The 26373-nt window shown below is 32.4% G+C and overlaps 1 protein-coding gene and 1 pseudogene across 1 annotated transcript; one reads left to right on the top strand and one right to left on the bottom strand.

The window, feature by feature from the left end:
• Positions 1-16084: 16084 nt before the first annotated feature.
• On the top strand, positions 16085-16702 carry LOC148195290 (uncharacterized; annotated as a pseudogene).
• Positions 16703-17516: 814 nt separating this feature from the next.
• Positions 17517-18659, bottom strand: LOC148195289 (subtilisin-like protease SBT4.4). Its single transcript, XM_088095150.1, has 5 exons — positions 18594-18659; positions 18248-18351; positions 17936-18157; positions 17719-17830; positions 17517-17648 (listed from the first exon to the last, which is right to left on the bottom strand). The coding sequence occupies exons 1-5, from the start codon at positions 18657-18659 to the stop codon at positions 17517-17519; spliced, it is 636 nt and encodes a 211-aa protein (XP_087951276.1).
• Positions 18660-26373: the final 7714 nt, after the last annotated feature.

The raw sequence follows: 26373 nt of genomic DNA, 5'->3' as shown, positions 1-26373 counted from the left end.
AACAAATAGAGTTTAGTTCCCCATAGACATGGAGAAACTAGACGAATAATGGAAAAGCATGAGATAGAAGAACCCTAAAAGTAGAGGATGAACGCTCCCGCATCCAAATCCGCCTTCAGAGAATGGAAGAGTGTGTTGTTGTGCTGCTCCAGCCAGAGATACAAAACCTAGAGCGCTTGGGTCTTTTAAATAGAGTCGAAAAAGAGTTGAAACAGGGCCCGGTCCAAAAGAGTCGAAACAGAGTAAAAACTGGGCCGGATCTGCGACGCACGACGCTCGGGCGCCCCCATTTAAGGCGTCCGGGCGGTGGACCGTCCTCATGTAGGGCTTGAGCCTTCAATTGGACGCCCAGGCTTCGGTGTCCGCCGCTCAGGCGACCTAGGAGGGCGCCCGGGCGGTGGACGTCAATTTTTTGCGCTTAAGCCTCCATGCAGGGCGCCCAAGCTTCGTGTGATTCCCCCTTCTGGTGCTTTTGCAAGCCTTTCTTAGCTCTATCTCCTTAGCACTTCATCCCTGCTTCCTATATTAACTCATTTTCTATCAAAACAAAGGGGATTAGTCATAAAATCATCAAATGCAACCTCAACTCTCTTATTCACACAACTTAATTAAAAAGCATGAGTCCAAGCAAGTTTTTAAGTGGAAAAGGGTGTATTTAGTATCAAAATTACATTACAAATAACGGTATTTTCAACCGTTAACACAACCCTGATCGTGTGCGACAGGAAGAAGAGCGAGGAGCTCTTGGACTTTGAGAGTTGTTTCTCAAAGGGATTATGCAGCAAGAACGTGTGGTTATGTGCGTGCAGGTGTTTTCTTTTCTATATTTGGTTGTGAGTGGAAAAGGTGTTTACATTTGTGAGAGTGTGTTCACTGTAAAACCTTTGGTGTAAATCTCAAATCATTATAGTGAAATATCCTTCAATCTAACGTTGATTGGAAGGGTGACTAGATGTAGTCATTGAGGCTGAACCAGGATAAAAACCTTGTGCTTGTTCTTCTTTCCCTATCCCTTTTACTTTAAACTGCATACGCGTTTACTTACAGTGCAAGAAAGTTTTAAAGATAATTTCAATTTTGCAAAAAAGATTTGAAAAACGTTAGTTTTTATAAATCACTAATTCACCCCCCTCTTGGTGTTGAGAAACAAAGCTCTCTATTTCTAACATTGTTTTTTCTATATTTGATTGTGAGTGGGAAAGGTGTTTACATTTGTGAGAGTGTGTTCACTGTAAAACCTTTGGTGTAAATCTGAAATCATTATAGTGAAATATCCTTCAATCTAAGGTTGATTGGAAGGGTGACTGGATGTAGGCATTGAGGCCGAACTAGAATAAAACCCTTGTGTTTGTTATTCTTTCCCTATCTCTTTTACTTTAAATTACATATGCGTTTACTTACATTGCAAGAAAGTTTTAAAGATCATTCTAAATTTTCAAAAAGATTTGGAAAGTGTTAGTTTTTATAAATCACCAATTCAGCCCCCCTCTTGGTGTTGAGAAACAAGGCTCTTTATTTCCAACACTATGTTCACCAACAACGTGCTTAACCTCATTAGTCGTCTCGTTGAAAAAAAAAATAATTATTTCAACTTATTTTTATCATATACCAAAATGTTATTATATTTAGATATTTTATTCTAAATTTCTAGATTTTGAGTTAGTTTGTACATACATTAGGATTTAATTAGAATAACAGATTACATGAAAAGACAATTATTTATGATTTCAGATAACTTGGATGTGAAAATTATTTGATCATTAAATTTTTATTTTTTGGTCTAAGAACTGTGGTTTTATTTAAAGCTGTCAAAACGGGTAACTCGGCTCAACCCGACCCGACCCGACCCACCACGGATTGGTCACTTAGTGCGCTAATCAAACCCGGCTCACTTATCAGCGAGTTGAAAAAATTCGAACCCGGCTCAATCCACCACGGGTTGGTGGGTTAAACGGGTTGGCTCACTAGCTCATTTAATTATAAGTTTTCTTAAAATAAAAAAACTACGAATTTTTTTAATTCAAATATAATTAAATTTCACACTAAAATGATGTTAAACTTCAAAGATAATTCAAAATAAATAAATAAAAGTATCATACAATCCAAGCGTAATCCAAAAACATGTACAAAAAGTAAAGTAATAAGTTTTTAATATTGATAATTTTTGTCCATTTATAATATTAGAGTCTTGAATAGATAAATTTATAATATTTTTCTCTTTTCAAACATCTTCTTTATTACCATCTACAATATAATAAAAAAAATGATAGCTAATAATATTAAAATACAAAATAATAAATAATTAAATTAAATTAGGTGGATTGGTGAGCCAACCCGGCCCACCACGAGTTCAACCCAGTGAGCCGGGTTGAAAACTAACTCGCATAAAAAAATTACATTTTTTTCAAACCCAACCCGGCTCAAACCCGTGGTGGACCGGACTGGCTCGCGGGTTACAACTCACGTTGACAACACTAGTTTTATGATGACATTTTATGATTTTGATGTGATTATAAATACTTTAAGTTTGAATGACCACGGTACAATTGTAATCTATTAAAGATGAGGTTCGAATTGATCACTTTAAATATTTAAGAAGTCGAATTATTAAAGTGCATTTAAAAATATTTTTGAAATTTATTAATTTATTTTTCACACTAATTTTTCTGATATTTTCTCTCAAAGTAAAATATTTGCCTTAAATGAAAATAGTACATAGATTCAAACCTTGTTTTTATTTTCCAATTTCTTTCTTTTTTCTTTGCTTGTCTCTTTAATAGGTTATATTTGAATGTTTATTATAGATGTAATTATTTGTATATTAATTAAATTATTTTGGAAGTCTCACATTAATTAAATATAAGGTTAATTCAGAATATATATGTGAATGCAAACATCATCGTCTTATTACAAGTCAAATTTGTAAGATTGAGTTAGACTTAAAAGTCTATTTCTTAATTAACAACATGTAAATTATGTTGTATGAAAATTACTATTGAAAATGATGAAGACTTGTATGAATATGTTGTCACATATTTGGGATGATATTTATGTGAATTATTGTTTGATTTCTATATTAAGGATTGAAAATTATGTTGTAACAAATCTCCTTGCTTCACTAATGATCTAAGTCACATAGACTAAGATATCGTGTGGTGAGAAACTGAGGAAAGTTCTTCAACATCGTGACATGAATCAGTCTCCTTGCTTCTCGAGGATTTAGTCTCAACCGATATCATAATATTGCTCAAAACTAAATCGACTTGATGTGAGTTCATTTTCATAAAGACAACAAAAAATAATTTTTCAATCTAATTGGGGTTTTTTCACGTCTCAATGTCGATGGATAAATTTAATTTAATGTATAGAATATTGATTTCGTGTACCAATTTCACCCACAGATTGAATGATTGTAATCTCTTTATTAGTTGAATTTCAATGATAATCTTGTGCATCACTAGCCTATATTTTTGTTTCATTTGGTTTTTTATAAAGATGAAAATGGAAGTGCAACAACAATCGATGAGGTGTAACGTAAAAGTGATAAAACTCAAAGTGGTATATGTGGTGATTGGGGAAGTTGCAATAAATTAACAAGAACATTGAAGTAAATTGCATAAAGAAAATTACCAAGAATAGCAAATTTCAACTATCAACATTGGATTAACCATTTTTCCTAGGAGTGACAAAATGGGTTAGATCCGATGGCCCAACCCGTCTACCCGACTGAATAAAGGCAAGTCGAGAGATGCTTTTGAACTTACCAACCCATAATAGTCTCGCTGGTCTAGCTCACTAACTCGCCAGACCAGATGAGAGGCAGGACATGCAAATTCGTCGGCCCGTTACATGTTAATTAACTTAGCTCACAAAATTAGGTTTGTGTGTTGTGTTTTTGGCTTTTCTGAGAGTGTGAACGCCACAAGAGTGTGAACGTTGTGAGAGTGCAAACATTATAAGACCCGTGTAAATAAGATGATGTTTTAATTTAATTATTTTATTTTAGGATATTAAATAATAAATTATTTTGTGAAGGTGTTGAGAAATATTTAAAGATGTGAATAAAATTAAATTAGTATTTATTTCTATATTAATTTTCGAAAAGCTTTGGAGGTGATTTACGTAAGTGTGGAGAAGGAAAAAAAATGAGAAGTGGAGTGAGATTGTGTGCATGGGTTGACGTGAATGAGGAGGAGAATGAGAGTTATAGTGGTGTTGAAAAGTCAAAATGAAAAAGTGGATGAAAGAGTGGAGAGAGTGTTACGTAAATAGTAGAGGGAGTGAATAAAAAGGAAAAAAAATGAAAGAATGCATGGGAATGAGTGGTGTGGGACCGTGAGCTTGGGGCTATGAGAGAGAAGAAAATAAAATGAAATTGTGTGAGAGAAGACATGGTGTTGCGTGAGTGTGGTGGAGGAAGTGAAGAGAGAAGAATAAAAAATAAATAAAATGGGGTGTAAAAGTGGGGTGCACTACAAATAATTATTCTAATGGTCGAGTTGTAAAATTAATAATTTCATGGGATATGCCATAAAAAAATATTTTAATTAATTGTGGAAATTAATTAAATTAATTGTTTGTAATTTTAATTATTTGTTGGTCAATGAATTGGTTGATTTTATACATGGTTTGTTAAATATGTATGATTATGAGTTTGTGAGAATAAGCGTTCTGTCATTTCTTTGGAATTTTTGTCGAACGGACGATGTTCGTATTACGATACAATAGTGTGTTGAGTTTCTGTGGAGGTTGAGATTTGAGTATCACCCTTTCCACATTTGCAAGGACTAGAGAAGGTTGGATGTCTCACCCAATGATTTCGGCTTATGTTGAGTATAGTGCTCGATAGATGTACATAACCGAAGTTTTTACTTGTTAGTTCTTGATGAGTCGGAGAGATAAGCTTGAAGTTGCGATGGAAGGCGGCTCGAATAGCGAAACAGGTTTGATATGATAAAATTCCAGGAAACAACAAAAGCTTGTGTGAATGATCTGGATTATGTTTTAAATAATGGGGTGTATTGTAAAGTAATGACTATTATTTTAGTCTGTGTTATGAGTTGAGAATTGAAATATAATGTGATGTAACGACTCGTATAGTCTGTGTTTTGGGGATATGATTACTGAATTGTATGTTATGTTATATTCTTAGTTACTAACTCTTTTTTGTTTGTGGTTGTGGTTCCACCTGCAATGATCGTACTTGTACGAGAGTATATGACAATGCAGATAAGACAGGACTAGAGTAGTCAAAGAGAGATATAGGAATTTGCTGCTCGGAATTTATTATGTTTTAAAGTTATATTATATTTTTGAATAATGTATTTCAAGAATTGTAATGGTTTACTTTTTATTATAATACGTTTAGAAATTTCAGGTTCTCGTTTTCGTGACGTTATCTAAACGAAAAAAAATTGGCAATTTGGATTTTATAAATTAAAACATGGCACTCTATTAAGGGTGTTATAAGCACCATTGTGAGACTATGAACACCACAAGACTACAAATGTTACGAGAGTGTGAACTTCGCGAGACTGTGAACATTATGAGAGTGTGAACTTTTGTGAGAGTGCAAACAACAATGTAAAACTATGAACGTCATATGTTTATGTTTTTGTTGTCATTGATTTGCCTTTGTTCATTTTCTAGGTTCATGCCATGACGTTTGACATTGTCAATTCCTCTATCTACTTGTAATTTGAGAATCAAGGTTATAAATTAGGGTTTTTTGAATTGGGGTTATTGCAAAGAATAGAATACCACGTCTTTCTACTACAATAAAACATGTTGGGTATTTCTTCCAAAAGAATTTGGGTCAAAGAAGAAATTGGAGATCTTTTCTTCTATAAGGAGCAACATAACATCCATGGTGGGAATCTTCCAACCCATTTTCTAATTGCTAGCCCAACCCGTTTCAATTTTGATAGGCCAAAAATAGACTGGGTAATTGTCCTATTTTATCACCTCTAATTTTTTTTTGTTTGATGTGTTTCAGAATGTGTGTATTGTTCCACAATTTGTCACTCTTGTAAAATCAAAATAAATCTATTTATATTTTCAACCCTCCTTAGACAATTACATATTTTTAAATTTCGAAAAATATATAAGTTTAAGAAAGCTGTAGTAATAACAAAAATGTAAGTGGAGGTATAAAATAAGATAGAAGTGTAGGGTTATTATTTGTCTTTATAAAAGCGTAGACAATTAAAATGAAGCACATCAATTCCATTTATAGCATATGAGAATGTCAGATTCGTACCTACATGGTCCATCTTTCATAATATACCAATGGCAGTTTACACATATTTCGTAATCCCTATATTGATCATATGCATCAAAATGCAACAAAGGACCATTTCCCCAATGAACCGAACAAAAGAATAGTGTTCCCCCGAAATAGTTAGCTCCAAAACTAAATTTGTAGCTTTGGCCAATAGGGAGAAGGTGAAATCCAAGATCATCATCTTTTGATTTGCAGTGAACATTTATAGTTTCGTGTCCCTCTAAACTATTCGTAATTTCCACACTAACTGGGTCTACTACCCATGCCCATGCCAATGTCAGCATACACAACATCACAACGATTTTAAATAACATAGACATTGTAAATTCTCATGTTCTTTTTCTGATCTTCAATCTGTTATATATATACACAAGCTGCAAAACAATGGCATAATGTTAAAGAATAAAAATGTCTTTTATTTTTTGTATTTGACCTGAGTTATTAGAAAACATTTATCCCAAAATTTTAATTATAGGAAACATTTATCCCAAAATTCTCTCACCATTAATTATTTATATTCTATTACTTGTTGTACTAAATTAATTAACTCAATTCCTATAATTGACATACATGAGTGACGGTCAATTCATAGAGCTAATTAATTAATTATATTTTATTAACACTTATTTCCACTTCTAAATTAATGGTTTAAAAATATTATACTATAAAAAGAAATTTTTTTTGGAATAAACGTTTTTCTATAATTAAAATTTATTTTATCAATAAAATTTAAATGAATTAATTAATTAATTAACACAAAAGTTATATAATATCAATAGTTAATGATGAAAAAATAGAATAAAATAAAATAAATTTATAATAAATATTTTCTTATAATTAAAATAAATTTTATAAATAAAATTTAGGGAATTAATTAATTAAAATTAAAATTAAAAATAATAAAATATCAATAACTAAAAATTAAAAGTACTTACATCACTTTTAATTATAACCATTTTATATTACGAAAGGATTTTATGAACTGATTTCAAAATTTTAATTATTGACCATTTTATTAATAAAAAATTCTTCAAAAATACATATTTTATTTATTGATGAAATAAATTTACAAATAGATAAAATATATATTGTGACAAATTTAGTGAAAAATTTCTTAAGAATAGATAAAATATATATCATGGCAAATTTAGTGACAAATTTCGTAGATAAAATTATTAATTAATCAAATTTAGCAACAAATATACTAATAAAAATGATAATTCCAAATTTTTACAGTAAATGTTAAATAAATCTTAAAACATGTAATTATGGTTACTTAGGTTTCCTTAAGTAATTATGGTTACTTATTAGTTTAAGCAATATAAATGGTGCTAATTCAAATGTATTACAAACACGTGAAAATTACTAAAAATAACAGTTATAAGGGATTGAATTTAATGATCCAAACTCTAATCACTCAACCATGGAATATATCTCTAACATCTTCACATATTCACATAATAAGTAAAAAAAAAAACTTTCACCCCTTAGAAACAAGTTCTAAATATTCATGTGAAAATACTAGTCTCTTATATATTCAAACACAAGATTTTCATTAAGAAAAGAAGTCAAGAATGTCTAAGAGTGAGGAGATCTTGGACTTTGAGAGTTGTTTCTCAAAGGGATTATGCAGCAAGAACGTGTGGTTATGTGCGTGCAGGTGTTTTCTTTTCTATATTTGGTTGTGAGTGGGAAAGGTGTTTACATTTGTGAGAGTGTGTTCACTGTAAAACCTTTGGTGTAAATCTCAAATCATTATAGTGAAATATCCTTCAATCTAACGTTGATTGGAAGGGTGACTAGATGTAGTCATTGAGGCTGAACCAGGATAAAAACCTTGTGCTTGTTCTTCTTTCCCTATCCCTTTTACTTTAAACTGCATACGCGTTTACTTACAGTGCAAGAAAGTTTTAAAGATAATTTCAATTTTGCAAAAAAGATTTGAAAAACGTTAGTTTTTATAAATCACTAATTCACCCCCCTCTTGGTGTTGAGAAACAAAGCTCTCTATTTCTAACATTGTTTTTTCTATATTTGATTGTGAGTGGGAAAGGTGTTTACATTTGTGAGAGTGTGTTCACTGTAAAACCTTTGGTGTAAATCTGAAATCATTATAGTGAAATATCCTTCAATCTAAGGTTGATTGGAAGGGTGACTGGATGTAGGCATTGAGGCCGAACCAGAATAAAACCCTTGTGTTTGTTATTCTTTCCCTATCTCTTTTACTTTAAATTACATATGCGTTTACTTACATTGCAAGAAAGTTTTAAAGATCATTCTAAATTTTCAAAAAGATTTGGAAAGTGTTAGTTTTTATAAATCACCAATTCAGCCCCCCTCTTGGTGTTGAGAACAAGGCTCTTTATTTCCAACACTATGTTCACCAACAACGTGCTTAACCTCATTAGTCGTCTCGTTGACAATTTTCAGATTTGGGGGTATAACACGAGCAGGCCTTGGTTTCTCTCCCATCGCTTGGTCCGTGGGACGTCATGTGTTCAGCCTTGTCAGGCTCCAATGCCTTGGATCTTGTTCAAGCCTCAGTTGGGCATCTCAATCCTTATTTGCGTATCCCGAGTTGGGTCTATTTATATTGTCATGATTAACGCCTTCATTTCTTCATTTTCTTCGGTAGGTCACAAGATATTAAACACTAATATCTCGGCCATGGCACATCCTAATATGAATTTCATTGGTTGTCTCCAAACGTTCAACCGAAGACCGAACCGTCTCGCTTGTTTAGCCATTTAGGCTTATAAACTAAACTATTTTTATATTAATTTGGTTCGCTACATTTTTCTGACCATTCAAATTCGAATTGTTATTTTCTTTTCAGTGTAGATGATATGACCCTATGTACAAACTACTCTGCCAACTAGAGCTTATTTGGTGAGGAATGTTCTCTGTGAACTCTCATTCGAGTCTCTTCAACCTAGGGAACGTTCTAAGTGAACTTCTAGAGTCTGCTGATCAGTGAGGAACGTTCTCTGTGAACTCTCACTCGAGTCTCTTCGACCTAGGAAACGTTCTAAGTGAACTCCTAGAGTCCATCACTCGGTGAGGAACGTTCTTCGTGAACTTTCACACAAGTCTCTTCGACCTAGGGAACGTTCTAAGTGAACTCCTAGAGTCCGCCACTTGGTGAGAAACGTTCTTCGTGAACTCTCACACAAGTCTCTTCGACCTAGGGAACGTTCTAAGTGAACTCTTAGAGTCTGCCGCTCAGTCCAAAGAGGAGCAAGGACTTAAAGCACATTGAAAACAAGCTCCCCAATACAACGTGAACGGCCTCTCTCAAGCTCATAATAATCCCTGCACACCCCTTCCAAAAAAAGAGCTTGTTTGGGCTTGAAGGGCTTTTGTACTGTATGGATACCTGTCAGGCCAATGAACTAGGTAGACAAACAATTAACAATTCTTAACCAATCGGTTAAGATAGCCGTTGAGGTAGTTACAAGGATAATAATAATAACAACCACTAATTGGAAGTTAATAAAATAATGAAAGTCGTTTAATAGTAATAGGTCAGACCTAAGGATAAACCCATTTTAATATATATAAATATACCTTTGACAGGAAGGTCATGTAACTAATTATGAGTACTCACTTTTTATTAAATATTATCACGCAAAGTCACTAACTTGAGTGTCGGAGTGTCTTTGACAAATACTCTCCCACACGGCTTGGACAAGGAAGAGAGAGAGCGAACAACGCAATTTGGATAATAGAAGATCATTAGGAAGTTCATCCAGTCTTCAAAACAACTTGGTTTTTGAGTAAGGGATCTCAACTTCTTACTTGAAACAATTTGTGTTTTCATTTTTTTTTTTCTGTTTGAGAATGACGTTAAGCAAATAGAAATTGTTTTTATTTTATCAAATCTTTAGAGTAAGTTTTTATTTAGTCTAAAATTTTTTGTTTTTTTATTTTATTTTGTCACCAATTTTAATAGGCTTATTTGAAAAAAAAAATAATTATTTCAACTTATTTTTATCATATACCAAAATGTTATTATATTTAGATATTTTATTCTAAATTTCTAGATTTTGAGTTAGTTTGTACATACATTAGGATTTAATTAGAATAACAGATTACATGAAAAGACAATTATTTATGATTTCAGATAACTTGGATGTGAAAATTATTTGATCACTAAATTTTTATTGTTTGGTCTAAGAAGTGTGGTTTTATTTAAAGTTGTCAAAACGGGTAACTCGGCTCAACCCGACCCGACCCGACCCACCACGGATTGGTCACTTAGTGAGTTAATCAAACCCGGCTCACTTATCAGCGAGTTGAAAAAATTCGAATCCGGCTCAATCCACCACGGGTTGGTGGGTTAAACAGGTTGGCTCACTAGCTCATTTAATTATAAGTTTTCTTAAAATAAAAAAATTACGATTTTTTTAATTCAAATATAAAAAATTTCACACTAAAATGATGTTAAACTTCAAAGACAATTCAAAATAAATAAATAAAAATATCATACGCGTAATCCAAAAACATGTACAAAAAGTAAAGTAATAAGTTTTTAATATTGATAATTTTTGTCCATTTATAATATTAGAGTCTTGAATAGATAAATTTATAATATTTTTCTCTTTTCAAACATCTTCTTTATTACCATCTACAATATAATAAAAAAAATGATAGCTAATAATATTAAAATATAAAATAATAAATAATTAAATTAAATTAGGTGGATTGGTGAGCCAACCCGGTCCACCACGAGTTCAACCCAGTGAGTCGGGTTGAAAACTAACTCGCATAAAAAAATTACATTTTTTTCAAACCCAACCCGGCTCAAACCCGTGGTGGACCGGACTGGCTCGCGGGTTACAACTCACGTTGACAACACTAGTTTTATGATGACATTTTATGATTTTGATGTGATTATAAATACTTTAAGTTTGAATGACCACGGTACAATTGTAATCTATTAAAGATGAGGTTCGAATTGATCACTTTAAATATTTAAGAAGTCGAATTATTAAAGTGCATTTAAAAATATTTTTGAAATTTATTAATTTATTTTTCACACTAATTTTTCTGATATTTTCTCTCAAAGTAAAATATTTGCCTTAAATGAAAATAGTACATAGATTCAAACCTTGTTTTTATTTTCCAATTTCTTTCTTTTTTCTTTGCTTGTCTCTTTAATAGGTTATATTTGAATGTTTATTATAGATGTAATTATTTGTATATTAATTAAATTATTTTGGAAGTCTCACATTAATTAAATATAAGGTTAATTCAGAATATATATGTGAATGCAAACATCATCGTCTTATTACAAGTCAAATTTGTAAGATTGAGTTAGACTTAAAAGTCTATTTCTTAATTAACAACATGTAAATTATGTTGTATGAAAATTACTATTGAAAATGATGAAGACTTGTATGAATATGTTGTCACATATTTGGGATGATATTTATGTGAATTATTGTTTGATTTCTATATTAAGGATTGAAAATTATGTTGTAACAAATCTCCTTGCTTCACTAATGATCTAAGTCACATAGACTAAGATATCGTGTGGTGAGAAACTGAGGAAAGTTCTTCAACATCGTGACATGAATCAGTCTCCTTGCTTCTCGAGGATTTAGTCTCAACCGATATCATAATATTGCTCAAAACTAAATCGACTTGATGTGAGTTCATTTTCATAAAGACAACAAAAAATAATTTTTCAATCTAATTGGGGTTTTTTCACGTCTCAATGTCGATGGATAAATTTAATTTAATGTATAGAATATTGATTTCGTGTACCAATTTCACCCACAGATTGAATGATTGTAATCTCTTTATTAGTTGAATTTCAATGATAATCTTGTGCATCACTAGCCTATATTTTTGTTTCATTTGGTTTTTTATAAAGATGAAAATGGAAGTGCAACAACAATCGATGAGGTGTAACGTAAAAGTGATAAAACTCAAAGTGGTATATGTGGTGATTGGGGAAGTTGCAATAAATTAACAAGAACATTGAAGTAAATTGCATAAAGAAAATTACCAAGAATAGCAAATTTCAACTATCAACATTGGATTAACCATTTTTCCTAGGAGTGACAAAATGGGTTAGATCCGATGGCCCAACCCGTCTACCCGACTGAATAAAGGCAAGTCGAGAGATGCTTTTGAAATTACTAACTCTTTTTTGTTTGTGGTTGTGGTTCCACCTGCAATGATCGTACTTGTACGAGAGTATATGACAATGCAAATAAGACAGGACTAGAGTAGTCAAAGAGAGATATAGGAATTTGCTGCTCGGAATTTATTATGTTTTAAAGTTATATTATATTTTTGAATAATGTATTTCAAGAATTGTAATGGTTTACTTTTTATTATAATACGTTTAGAAATTTCAGGTTCTCGTTTTCGTGACGTTATCTAAACGAAAAAAATTGGCAATTTGGATTTTATAAATTAAAACATGGCACTCTATTAAGGGTGTTATAAACACCATTGTGAGACTATGAACACCACAAGACTACAAATGTTACGAGAGTGTGAACTTCGCGAGACTGTGAACATTATGAGAGTGTGAACTTTTGTGAGAGTGCAAACAACAATGTAAAACTATGAACGCCATATGTTTATGTTTTTGTTGTCATTGATTTGCCTTTGTTCATTTTCTAGGTTCATGCCATGACGTTTGACATTGTCAATTCCTCTATCTACTTGTAATTTGAGAATCAAGGTTATAAATTAGGGTTTTTTGAATTGGGGTTATTGCAAAGAATAGAATACCACGTCTTTCTACTACAATAAAACATGTTGGGTATTTCTTCCAAAAGAATTTGGGTCAAAGAAGAAATTGGAGATCTTTTCTTCTATAAGGAGCAACATAACATCCATGGTGGGAATCTTCCAACCCATTTTCTAATTGCTAGCCCAACCCGTTTCAATTTTGATAGGCCAAAAATAGACTGGGTAATTGTCCTATTTTATCACCTCTAATTTTTTTTGTTTGATGTGTTTCAGAATGTGTGTATTGTTCCACAATTTGTCACTCTTGTAAAATCAAAATAAATTTATTTATATTTTCAACCCTCCTTAGACAATTACATATTTTTAAATTTCGAAAAATATATAAGTTTAAGAAAGCTGTAGTAATAACAAAAATGTAAGTGGAGGTATAAAATAAGATAGAAGTGTAGGGTTATTATTTGTCTTTATAAAAGCGTAGACAATTAAAATGAAGCACATCAATTCCATTTATAGCATATGAGAATGTCAGATTCGTACCTACATGGTCCATCTTTCATAATATACCAATGGCAGTTTACACATATTTCGTAATCCCTATATTGATCATATGCATCAAAATGCAACAAAGGACCATTTCCCCAATGAACCGAACAAAAGAATAGTGTTCCCCCGAAATAGTTAGCTCCAAAACTAAATTTGTAGCTTTGGCCAATAGGGAGAAGGTGAAATCCAAGATCATCATCTTTTGATTTTCAGTGAACATTTATAGTTTCGTGTCCCTCTAAACTATTCGTAATTTCCACACTAACTGGGTCTACTACCCATGCCCATGCCAATGTCAGCATACACAACATCACAACGATTTTCAATAACATAGACATTGTAAATTCTCATGTTCTTTTTCTGATCTTCAATCTGTTATATATATACACAAGCTGCAAAACAATGGCATAATGTTAAAGAATAAAAATGTCTTTTATTTTTTGTATTTGACCTGAGTTATTAGAAAACATTTATCCCAAAATTTTAATTATAGGAAACATTTATCCCAAAAATTTTAGTTATAGGAAACATTTATCCCAAAATTCTCTCACCATTAATTATTTATATTCTATTACTTGTTGTACTAAATTAATTAACTCAATTCCTATAATTGACATACATGAGTGACGGTCAATTCATAGAGCTAATTAATTAATTATATTTTATTAACACTTATTTCCACTTCTAAATTAATGGTTTAAAAATATTATACTATAAAAGAAAGTTTTTTTGGAATAAACGTTTTTCTATAATTAAAATTTATTTTATCAATAAAATTTAAATGAATTAATTAATTAATTAACACAAAAGTTATATAATATCAATAGTTAATGATGAAAAAATAGAATAAAATAAAATAAATTTATAATAAATATTTTCTTATAATTAAAATAAATTTTATAAATAAAATTTAGGGAATTAATTAATTAAAATTAAAATTAAAAATAATAAAATATCAATAACTAAAAATTAAAAGTACTTACATCACTTTTAATTATAACCATTTTATATTACGAAAGGATTTTATGAACTGATTTCAAAATTTTAATTATTGACCATTTTATTAATAAAAAATTCTTCAACAATACATATTTTATATATTTTATTTATTGATGAAATAAATTTACAAATAGATAAAATATATATTGTGACAAATTTAGTGAAAAATTTCTTAAGAATAGATAAAATATATATCATGGCAAATTTAGTGACAAATTTCGTAGATAAAATTATTAATTAATCAAATTTAGCAACAAATATACTAATAAAAATGTTTATTCCAAATTTTTACAGTAAATGTTAAATAAATCTTAAAACATGTAATTATGGTTACTTACGTTTCCTTAAGTAATTATGGTTACTTATTAGTTTAAGCAATATAAATGGTGCTAATTCAAATGTATTACAAACACGTGAAAATTACTAAAAATAACAGTTATAAGGGATTGAATTTAATGATCAAAACTCTAATCACTCAACCATGGAATATATCTCTAACATCTTCACACATTCACATAATAAGTAAAAAAAAAAAAACTTTAACCCCTTAAAAATAAGTTCTAAATATTCATGTGAAAATACTAGTCTCTTATATATTCAAACACAAGATTTTCATTAAGAAAAGAAGTCAAGAATGTCTAAGAGTCTTTGTCTATGCTAGAACCAAGCGTCTTGGTTGTTTTATCCTAATCTAGGTTCCAAAAGATTTTTCAATGATTAGATACCAACATAATAGCATATATCCCATCATGCAAGTGAAAACAAGAGATGGAACACTTGAATATAGAATAAAGATATTCTATTGTAGAGAAAAAGTTACAAAAAGTTTAGGTACATTACATCAAACCTTAATGAAATGGATTTTAGCTACTCCTATACATTCTAGAACACAAGGATGGATTGAAAGATGAAAAGGATGAAGGAAGATGAAACATTGAGCTCTAGAAGTGCCTCAACCCAGTCTTCTTGCCTCTATCTCATTGCCATGTCCAAAAGCCCCTTCTTTTGCCAACATTCAATGCTTTAACTAGGCGAGAGGTACTTATTTTGACAAATTAGGTAGCTTAGCTCGCTAGGCTACAAGCTCTTCTTGGCAGGGCTAGCGTCGGGCTCTCATTGGACGAGTTGAGACACTACAAGAAAAGCGCTTATTACCGACAGATAATTACCGAAGGTCAAGTGTCCTTCGGTAATTTGCGCTGCTTGTGATTTATCGGCGGATACGAGGCTTCGGTATTGGGCACGATTACTTCACCTAAATTTTGGCTATTCCCTCACTCATTTTCAATTTCAGCAGTTCTCTTTCCCCCTAATTTCTCTCTTCTCTTCCCCCAAAATTGAAATTCGAGGGCATGTGAGGGTACCCTCAAATATCTCCTCCTTCGTTTGATTCCCTTTTCTTTGCGCATCATCGGTCCCTTCCATCTTCTGTTGGCATAACGGTGGTGTGAAGAGCGCGAGCATTTCCGGTGGTGGAGTGGGTTCGTGCAATCGCAGAGGGTGCCTCCCTGTTAAGTTCACAATCATTTGCAGAGGGAAACACCTCCAATGGTGACGACAACGGAGCCAAAAGCGAAGACCTACTGGTGCCACGAATGCGATATGAGCGTGTCCCTCACACTCCTTCCCTCGCCTCTCCTCTGTCCCCATTGCCACACCTCCTTCCTCGAACTAATGGACTCTTCCTTCTCCCAAAACGATGCCGAATCACCCCTCTTTGACCTCATTTTCCAGGACGCGCTCTTACTCCTCTCCCCGAAGCCCCTCCCCGCCAAACGCCACCCTTTCCCCTCCGTCAACGTCACACCCTCAGTCCTTTTCGCGCTCGACCCCAACGGCTTCGTTTTCTTCGCTGTGTGCAAAGACCAAATTTCCCTCTTTGACGCCGAGGCCAAATAGTTGCCCTGCAAACACCTTTACCATGCTGGTTGCATCACGCCGTGACTCGACCTCCACGCGTCGTGCCTGTTGTGCAGACTTTGCCTTGAGGAAGAGGCGGCACAGGAGGAGGAAGACGAAGGTGACGGCGTGGTGGCGGAGATTTGGAGGGAGCCTCGAGGTGCTCAAGCGCCTTTGCTATACGGTGGTGCTCTGTCTTTTCTTTTCTTTGTCTTGCATCTCTTTTTTAGTGCTAAATTAGACCAGAATTTCGCTCTGATCAACTAGCTTAACTGTAATAATTATGAGAATGAAACTCCAATTTTGATTGGAGTTCGAGATGACCATCGGAGAGAGTATAGAATTTTAGTTCGGTTAATGTGTGTGTGTTATAAATGTTGAAGAGTGTTATTGATGACCAATCCTAATTTTAGTTCGGTTAATCGTGATGGGTCTGTCCAAGGAGAATCTGAAAGGTCTCATACTGGCTTTGGTGTCAAGTGGGTTCATTGGGGCAAGTTTCATCATTAAGAAGCAAGGTCTCAGAAGAGCTGCAGCAGCTTCTTGTCAAGGCTGGTCAGGGAATTTCTTATTTTTCTTATTTTTCCTTTAACAATTAGAATTTCTATTTGGAAGCCTGTATTTGGTTATACATGATTTTGTTTTCTTTGCCATTTTGCAGGTTTTGGTGGGTATTATTATCTCTTGGAGCCACTCTGGTGGGTGGGAATGATCACAAGTAAGCTTTCAGTGTTGTTTTAATTTTGTTTTTATGCTTAAAACTTTGTTTTTTAACATGGCAGGACGGGGCTGCTAGATTCTAGATTTTCTTTTACCTTTTGTCTTGTATTAATAATTGGTTTTGATTTTATCAATTAATTGTCTGGAGTTAATTGGATTTTATTTTTAATAAATTTTTTGAATCTGGTAAGTTAGGATCAACTGACTCGTTTTACATTAGGTAGGGGAACCCGGATTTCATGTTTTACATGCTTTATTATTAGCTAGATGCAAATATTTGTTTGTCATGGTCATTTTTTCTTCATCTGATTTCTTGCAGAACCTGTTTCTGTATGGTTTAATGTACAGTGTAGTTTTATCTTCAGTGGCATGCCATTGAAGTTCCAGACACTACACTGTAGTTTGCAATTCTGTTATCTCCTCTTACATCAGAAACAGGAGAAATTGGAGACCATGCAGCTAAAATCTCAACCCCTGGAGCAGCTAAATCAGGCTGCAAAATCAAGAAATGGTTAGAATAAGCAAACTGTTTCTTTGAAAATACAAATTGATATGTATATTACCTTTAGAATGTTTGGAGTGATTGCATTTGGTCCTCTAGATGAGAATGAAGCTATGTAAGGGGCTACTGAGTCTTTACCTTCATTACTCTTAAATATAGTAGCAGTGGGATTACTGTATAGTATGCAGTTAATATAATATAAATTAGTCATATGTATACACGAATGAAAATTGCTCCTGTGATTCTTAAGTGATGGGATGTGTGTAGTAAAAATATACCTTGTTAGATTTATGTAAGAATGTATGAGTGCCCCGTTTCTAAGGCCAAGTTGAACCGTTGGCAATGCATAGATAGAAGTCACATCTTCTGGCACTGCACTTCTCAATAAAACACCAGCTGCTCCAGACACCAATCCCAGAGATGAAGATTCTTTAAGACCATCACACAAAACAATTTTCCCCTTCACCAAATTCTCGTCTAAGGAATGTTGGATGCAAAACCTAAGTAGTCATGGTGTAAGGATAAAGAAATAAGACTCACTAAATGTAATTGTAAAATTGTTACCAGAGAGAAAGATTAGATTTTGGTACCTAGATATGGAACTATTGTATCCACCATTGATGTTTGGTGCATTTCCAGCATAAATTAATGGAAAGCTCTCGTTTTTCATATCAAATGAATTGATTGAAACTCCCTGAATATTTAGTATGATTTATGAGGTTAATTAGTTAAAACAAAGGAAGACTTGCCATTGATCACAATATAAGGCTTCACTAGCAAGGTTAACATTAATTATCACTTTTTTCTTAATGAAGAGTAAATTGAAACAAAAAAGAATATAACCAAAGTGAGTTATGGTAATATAAATATGATGTAAGACCAAAACATTCATACTCTGAATTAGTATAATGTTATTCATAGTAGCTCCTTCATTACGAAGGTCTTCTCCGTGCTTGCAGCTTTTCTGGCATATGGGGGCTTAGTAATAGTATTGGTATTCATTCTGGTCTTCAATTTTGCACCAAAATGTGGGCATACAAATGTGCTAGTTTATACTGGCATTTGTTCATTGATGGGTTCCCTCTCTGTAAGTAAATTAAATGTTTTCTCTCCTGTTAAATCTTATGTTTGATGATTGATCTACACTTCATAGTATATAATCTGAGGAACATGATTTCATGTTCAAAGTAATATGGTCTTTACTATTCACTACTGTGTTCTAGTAATGAATTTCATAAATAGACTTTCAGCTTCCATACGATTTTTATATATTTTTTACTTGCATAATTATTTCTATAATAATACTTACTGAAAAATGTTTGCTTTTCACTACAATAATACTGAGGCTGATCTACGTTGGATTGCTATAATTTTACAGGTGATGAGTGTTAAGGCCCTCGGGACTTCTTTGAAGTTAACTTTTGAAGGGAAAAATCAGTTGATCTACCCAGAGACATGGTTTTTTATGTTAGTTGTGGCTATATGTGTCATCATGCAAATGAATTATCTTAATAAGGTTTCTTTTGAAGATTGCCAAGAATGTAAATGACGATTCATAAGAGCTTTCTATTTATAGTTAGATTTTATAATTTGTAGCCTTTTTTTCTTCTGGAGATATATGTATTGGAATATAAGAATCATACTTTATTCTTTGTTGAATGACAAAAGATTACATTCATTATTACCTTCTTCAAGATATATGTTCCGGAATATGATTTAACTTGAAAGGAAATTATAGAGTTCATCGCATTACCAGCTACATTACAATTTGCTAGAGATTTTAAATGTAGTTCATTGATCCTTTATTCTTTAATCCTGCCTGATTTTTACCGAAGGCTTTTGGCCCTCGGTAATTACCGAAGGCTTTTGGCCCTACCGAAGGCTTTTGGCCCTCGGTAATTACCGAAGGGCAAAAGCCTTCGGTAAATGTTAGCGACAAGGGATTTACCGAGGGCTCTTTGGCCGTCGATAAGCCGTCTGTAAATACCCTTTTCCGACGGCTTCTGGCTATTTCCGAGGGCTTATGGCCTTCGGTAATGCCCTTCTTTTTTGTAGTGAGAGGACTCGCTAGGCGAGCAACTTTTGGCAAAAATAATTTAACAAGCTTCAATCTTCCACTTTCCTTCAAAATTAACCAAAACTAGATAATTCTCTATCTCTATAACACTAATGTACAAATTTTGCATCTTTTCATTGAATTTTAACACAAAACACATGAATCAAGACAAAGAAGGGGTTTTAATAAGTGTGAATAATAAGTAATTATCACACTTCCTCATTTTTTTTGTAGACATCCAACAAAAAACGAACTGCAATGCTCTCGAAGCTAGTGATCTTATTGTTATCTACAACAGTCATGCTACCGACCAAATCGTCGTCCCGCTCGATTGATCCCAAAATGCGTGAAGCGATTGACAGTGACATCGATGATGAAGAAGCATCTTTTGCATACCCTTGACCACCCCTTCCTAAAGATTCCTTGAATGAAGACAAGTTGACGTTCAACATTATTACCTAAAATATGAGGAACGATCGATCTGCAACAGAAAGTACAATAGCAAAGATGAAAATGGCAAGCGAGGCACACCCCTATTTATAGAAGCAAAGGCCCCACCTGTGAGTCATCCTTAGTCATTAGATCAAGTTAGATCCAATGGATAAAGGCATCTGACCTTTTGAATTTTTACATGTTCGAGATTCGAAGCACCACACACACCTCTCCCAATGGTCATATTTTCAAACACGTCGAAGCGAATATTGTTGATGCGTCAAGCGGTCTAAATGCACATAAAATATATAGGTGGCTAAAGAAACCCTAGTTTGCATGGAAGGCAAAAGCCATTTAACAAATTTCAAACCCATTCGCTAGTCATTTCGAGCTTAGGCTTGGGGTCTTGTGTACTATATGACCGTCCGGTCAGCCACAGATTGGACAATCAAGCTTAGATCTGTGTGAGTCACCCTCGAGACTAGACAATCAAATAAGTGAATTGGTGGTCACTTAAATACAGGTTTGAGGTAATGAGGTAGGTGATCTGTATTTACTGCACTATTAATATTTAAACTGTGTAACGTTAAGCTGACTTTGACATCGAGTGTTTTATGGAAATACCCTCTGAATATTGGAACGAGCGGTTGCAAGAGTACTTGGATTTCAAAAGAGTTTCAAACACTAAGTGATCCAAATGTTAGACCGTTGTACGTCTCAAAATAATATTATTTTACAGGTAGCAACTATTTTTTCCCTCAAATATATAGCCTCTTCAAATACTTGCTGGTTTGGTACATTCTGATTATTTTGATATGAAATGCTCTTATTCGAATAATGCTAAAATATTTTGGATTTTTTACATATTCTTCTGCAGAAAGATATGGAGGAAATGTTTGGTGCAGAATTAAAACCGTGGCCCAATTCACCATTAACAAAACCTTAAGCACATTCTATACTATTATTTCCTTGTTTTCCGAAGTTTATATATATATATATATATATATATTTTGCTTACTATAATGGTTTTCTTCAATATGATTTGAAGTCTTATTTTAAATTTGTTCCTTGTTGTGATCAATGTCAACTACAACAAGTTGCCCCTCGTTTTATTTTTATTCATTTTCATTTTTTATTTGCGAAAAGAATTGCTTGCAATTATTTTAAAATAGTGCCCGTGTAGGTTGATTTCTTATAGATAAAGTGAAAAACAAATTTATTTTGACAATTTCATGTCATAAATGCTTAAAAATAATGATAAAAGTTATATTAATTAATTAATTCAGTTGATTAAATTTGTTTATTTTACCATATTTATTTATTTTTTCATTTTTTAATAATAATTCCATAGACAAATATGAATTCATTAAAACATGATTTTTTTAGTTTGTAGTGTAGTTCAATTTATATATAATTATTATAAAATTAAAAGAAAACAATTCCACCTGTATCAAACTGAAAGAAATTATAAGGTGAGGTCGTGAAAGAGGTGAACTGTTGTCACAATGTTTGAGAAAACAATCCCACCTTGATCATGAAAGTAAAATCTATTACTTATATTTACTGAAGACCTATATGATCGGTAATAATTTTATGACCTTACCTTAGAATTAACTCTATCATGTGTTGAGTTGTCCCGCATTTGGTGAGTGACACTTCCTGCGCTTAAGCCTTCTAGAGGACGCCCAAGCTTCGTGTTGTTGGCGCTCAAGCGCCCCAAAAGGGGCACTCAGGTGGTGGGCGGTGGTTTGCTACGCTGAATTGGCCGACGTTAAAGTATAATATGACGTCGAATTATCATTAAATCTGACGTCAAATAGCTTAAAGGATTTAAAAAGGAAATCCATTCTTAAAAAACATAGGTTTAGAAATGAAAACAAAACGAAAAGAAATACATTATAACAAAACATAGGCAAAAAATGAAAACCAAACTAGTAAAAGAACCATAGGTTATGTAAAATGGAGTAGGATTTTGAAATCCATATCTGTTAACTTTTTGCTCTGGGTTTGTATCATACTTTCAAGCTTCACAAAAACTGATCATAAAGACAACAAAATGCCTTGCTTTTGTAAACTTGAAGGAGTTGATACAAACCCAAAGACAAAAAGTTATAAAAATGAATTTGAATAAGAAAGCTCTACTTGGAACCAAAAGTTTGGTGAATGGAGGTGTAGGGTTTCAAAAGGATCTGAAACTCTATTTAAAGTGTAAATGTGGGGAAGCATATGAGCGTTTAGTATTCATTTATTTTGGATTGGACGTCAGTTGTTGCCTAAGCGGACATTATACGTTTGCTCTGGTTAAAGTTTAATGTCGAAGGTGTTAATGGTTGGACGTCATTTAGTTTAAGACGTCGAATGCTACATCTACATGATGTCTACCAGTTGAATTTATTTACAATACTGTCACTGATCATTGTTAACATTGACTATTTTGTGATTGGACGTTGAATGTGTTACATTATACACTATTTTTGTACTAGTGATAGTACATAGATTCAAACCTGGTTTTTATTTTCCAATTTCTTTCTTTTTCTTTGCTTTTCTCTTTAATAGATTATATTTGAATGTTTATGATAGATGTAATTATTTGTATATTAATTGAATTATTTTTGAAATCTCACATTAATTAGTTATAAGGTTAATTTAGAATATATAAGTGAATGCAAACATCATCTTATTACAAGCCAAATTTGTAAGGTTGAGTTAGACTTAAAGTTTATTTCTTAACAAAATGTAAATTATGTTGTATGAAAGTTACTATTGAAAATGATGAAGACTTGTATGAATATGTTGTCACATATCTTGGATGATATTTATGTGAATTATTATTTGATTTCTGTATTAAGGATTGAAAATTATGTTGTAACAAATCTCCTTGTTTCACTGATGATCTAAGTCACATAGACTAAGATATCATCATGTGGTGAGAAACTGAGGAAAGTTTTTCAACATTGTGACATGGATAAGTGTCTTTGCTTCTCGGGGATTTAGTCTCAATCGATATCATAATATTGCTCAAAACTAAATCGCTTAATGTGAGTTCTTTTTCATAGGGACAACAAAAAATCATTTTTCAATCTAACTGGGGTGTTTTCACGTCTCAATGTCGATGGATAAAATTAATTTAGTGTATAGATTATTGATTTCGTGTACCAATTTCACCCACACACTCAATTATTATAATCTCTTTATTACTCGAATTTCAATGATAATCTCGTGCATCACTAGTCTATATTTTTGTTTTATTTGGTTTATTTATAAAGATGAAAATGGAAATGCAACAACAATCAATGAGGTGTAGCGTAAAAGTGATAAAACTCAAAGTGGTATATGTGGTGATCGGAGAAGTTGCAATAAAGTAACAAGAACATTGAAGTAAATTGCATAAAGAAAATTACTAAGGAAAGAAAATTGCAACCATCAACATTGGATTAACCATTTTTCCTAGGAGTAACAAAGAACCTGACTAAATAAAGGCAGGTCGAGAAATGCGTTTGAACCTGTCAACACACAATACTCTCGCCCATCCAGCCCACCAACCTGTCAGACCAGATGCAAGGCAGGACATGCAAACTCGTCGGCTTGTTACACGTTAATTAACTTAGCTCGCAAAATTAGGTTTGTATGTTGTGTTTTTGGCTTTTCTGGGAGTGTAAACGCCATGAGAGTATGAACGTTGCGAGAGTGCAAACACCATCGTGAAACTATGAACACCATAATAGTACAAATGTTGCGAGAGTGTGAAGTTCGCGAGACTGTGAACGCCGCGAGAGTGCGAACGTTTGTGAGAATGCAAACATCAATGTAAAACTATGAACACCACGAGAGTACGAACACTATGAGAGTGTGAACTTTGCGAGATTGTGAACCTCGTGAGACTGCGAACGTCACTAAACTTTGAATGTGAATCCCTCTCAACTATCTTTTCATAGTCTGAATCTAATCTCACCCTATCTTTATAGGGTGGAGCAAGGCAAGGTAGAAGAGTGAAGCAAAGGCACCACATGTTTATGTTTTTGTTGTCATTGATTTGCCTTAGTTCATTTTCTAAGTTCGTGTTGCAATTGGTTTACAATTGACATTGTCAATTCCTCTATCTACTTGTAATCTGAGAATCAAGGTTAGAAATTAGGGTTTTTTTTAATTAGGGTTATTGCAAACATAGAATAGAATACCACATCTTGCTACTACAGTAAAACATGTTGGGTGTTTCTTCCAAAAGAATTTGGGTCAAAGAAGAAATTGGAGAGTTGTTCTTCTAGAAGTAGCAACATAACATTGGTGGGAATCTTCCAAACCATTTTCTAATTGCTAGCTAGCTCGATTCAATTTTGGCAGGCCAAAAATAGTTCCAATTGTCTTATTTTATCACCCCTGATTTTTTTGTTTGCAGTGTTTTAGTATGTATGAATTGTTCCATTTGTCATTCTTGTAAAATCAAAATAAACCTATTTATATTTTCAACTCTCCTTGGACAATTACATATTTGAATTTATATTTGGACAAATTACATATAACTACACTAAAAACTACCCTTAACGGTTTCTGAATAAAAAGTTGACTTCTAATGGGTTACATGTTTATCTTATGACATCCAACTCATAAAGGATCATTTAGTAAAATTGTCTTTTATTTATTTCGTCTCTAGAATATAATGCTTTTGGTTTACAACTTATGGGTCCTGAAAGCTCAAAATAACTTATGAGGATACAATTGTCCTTCACTCACATCGTCACTATAAATTTTTTTAGGTGCTATAATCCTTCGTTTATCATCTTAATAAGGTTGGACGCTCAATCGATTGAGCGACGTAAGATTTCATTTTCGACCGATTGTATATATAACATTACCTTTTGGTCTCGCAACGCTTTAAAAATCTTAAATAATTTTTTTCTACTTTTCAATTGCCTCAACATATAGTTTAAGAAAGAGTAATAAAAATATATAAGTTTAAAAAGGTGTAGTAATAAAAAAAAATGTAAGTGGAGGTATAACATAAGATAGAAGTGTAGGGTTATCATTTGTCTTTATAATAGAATAGATAATTAAAATAAAGCACATCAATTCCATTTATACCATGTGAGAATGCCAGATTCGTACCTACATGGTCCATCTTTCATAATATACCAATGGCAGTTTAAACATATACCTGAATCTCTACTTTGGTCAAATGCATCAAAATGCAATAAAGGACCATTTTTCCATTGAACCGAACAAAAGAACAGTGTTCCCCCAAAAAAGTTAGTTTCAAAACTAAATTTGTAGCTTTTGTCAATAGGGAGAATGTGGAACCCAAGATCATCATCTTTTGATTTGCAGTGAACATTTATAGTTCCATATCCCTCTAAACTATTCGTAATTTCCACACTAGCTGGGTCTGCCCATGCACATGCCAATGCCAGCATGCACAACAACACAACGATTTTCACTAATGTATACATTGCAAATTCTCATGTTTTTTTCTCTTCAATCTGATATATATATATATATATATATATATATATATATATATATATATATATATATATATATATATATATATATATATATATATATATATAATGGCATGATGTTAAAGGACAAAAATGTCTTTTTATTTTTTATTTGACCTGATGGAAAACATTTATCTCAAAATTTTAATTATTGGAAACATGTATCCCAAAATTCTCTCAGCATTAATTATTCATATTCTATTACTTGTTATGCTAAATTAATTAATTCAATTCATATAATTAACATACATGAGTGAGGTCAATTCAAATAGCTAATTAATTAATTAATTATATTTTATTAACTCTTATTTCCACTTCTACATTATTACTGATTTTAACATACATGATTGTTAATTTCATATGTAGAAGACACAGAACGTTCTGATGGAGCAAATCTTTGTAAACAGATGGCAAAACTATCAATGTTGCACAACAATTAACTGAGCAATAAAATATAAATAACTAATGGTAAGAGAATATTATAAAACATATTTGGAAAAAAAATGCTTTTTTATATTTGGAATTATTTTTATCAATAAATTGTAAATTAATTAATTAATTAACCCAAAAATAAATGAGTAAAAAATATCATCATTAATTTTGAAAAAAATCTTATACTATGTTTCCTTACAATTAAAATGTTTTTACCAATAAACTTAAATGAATTAATTAATTAATTAACACATAAATAGAAAAAGTAATAAAACAATACTAATTAATGGTTTGAAAATAT

The sequence above is a fragment of the Vigna umbellata genome, chromosome 7 (genome assembly GCF_029865625.1).
Source record: "Vigna umbellata cultivar VRB3 chromosome 7, Vumbellata_1.0, whole genome shotgun sequence".
NCBI classification, from domain to species: Eukaryota; Viridiplantae; Streptophyta; class Magnoliopsida; order Fabales; family Fabaceae; genus Vigna; species Vigna umbellata.
This window is presented reverse-complemented; position numbering and strand designations above follow the sequence as displayed.

Coding starts and splice junctions, on each gene's coding strand:
- LOC148195289 (XM_088095150.1), bottom strand. CDS start 18,659: ATGAATACCAATACTATTACTAAGCCCCCATATGCCAGAAAAGCTGCA. Junction 18,158..18,247: donor TACAATAGTTCCATATCTAG/GTACCAAAATCT, acceptor ATGACTACTTAG/GTTTTGCATCCAACATTCCT. Junction 17,831..17,935: donor TCTTACATAAATCTAACAAG/GTATATTTTTAC, acceptor CATACTATACAG/TAATCCCACTGCTACTATAT.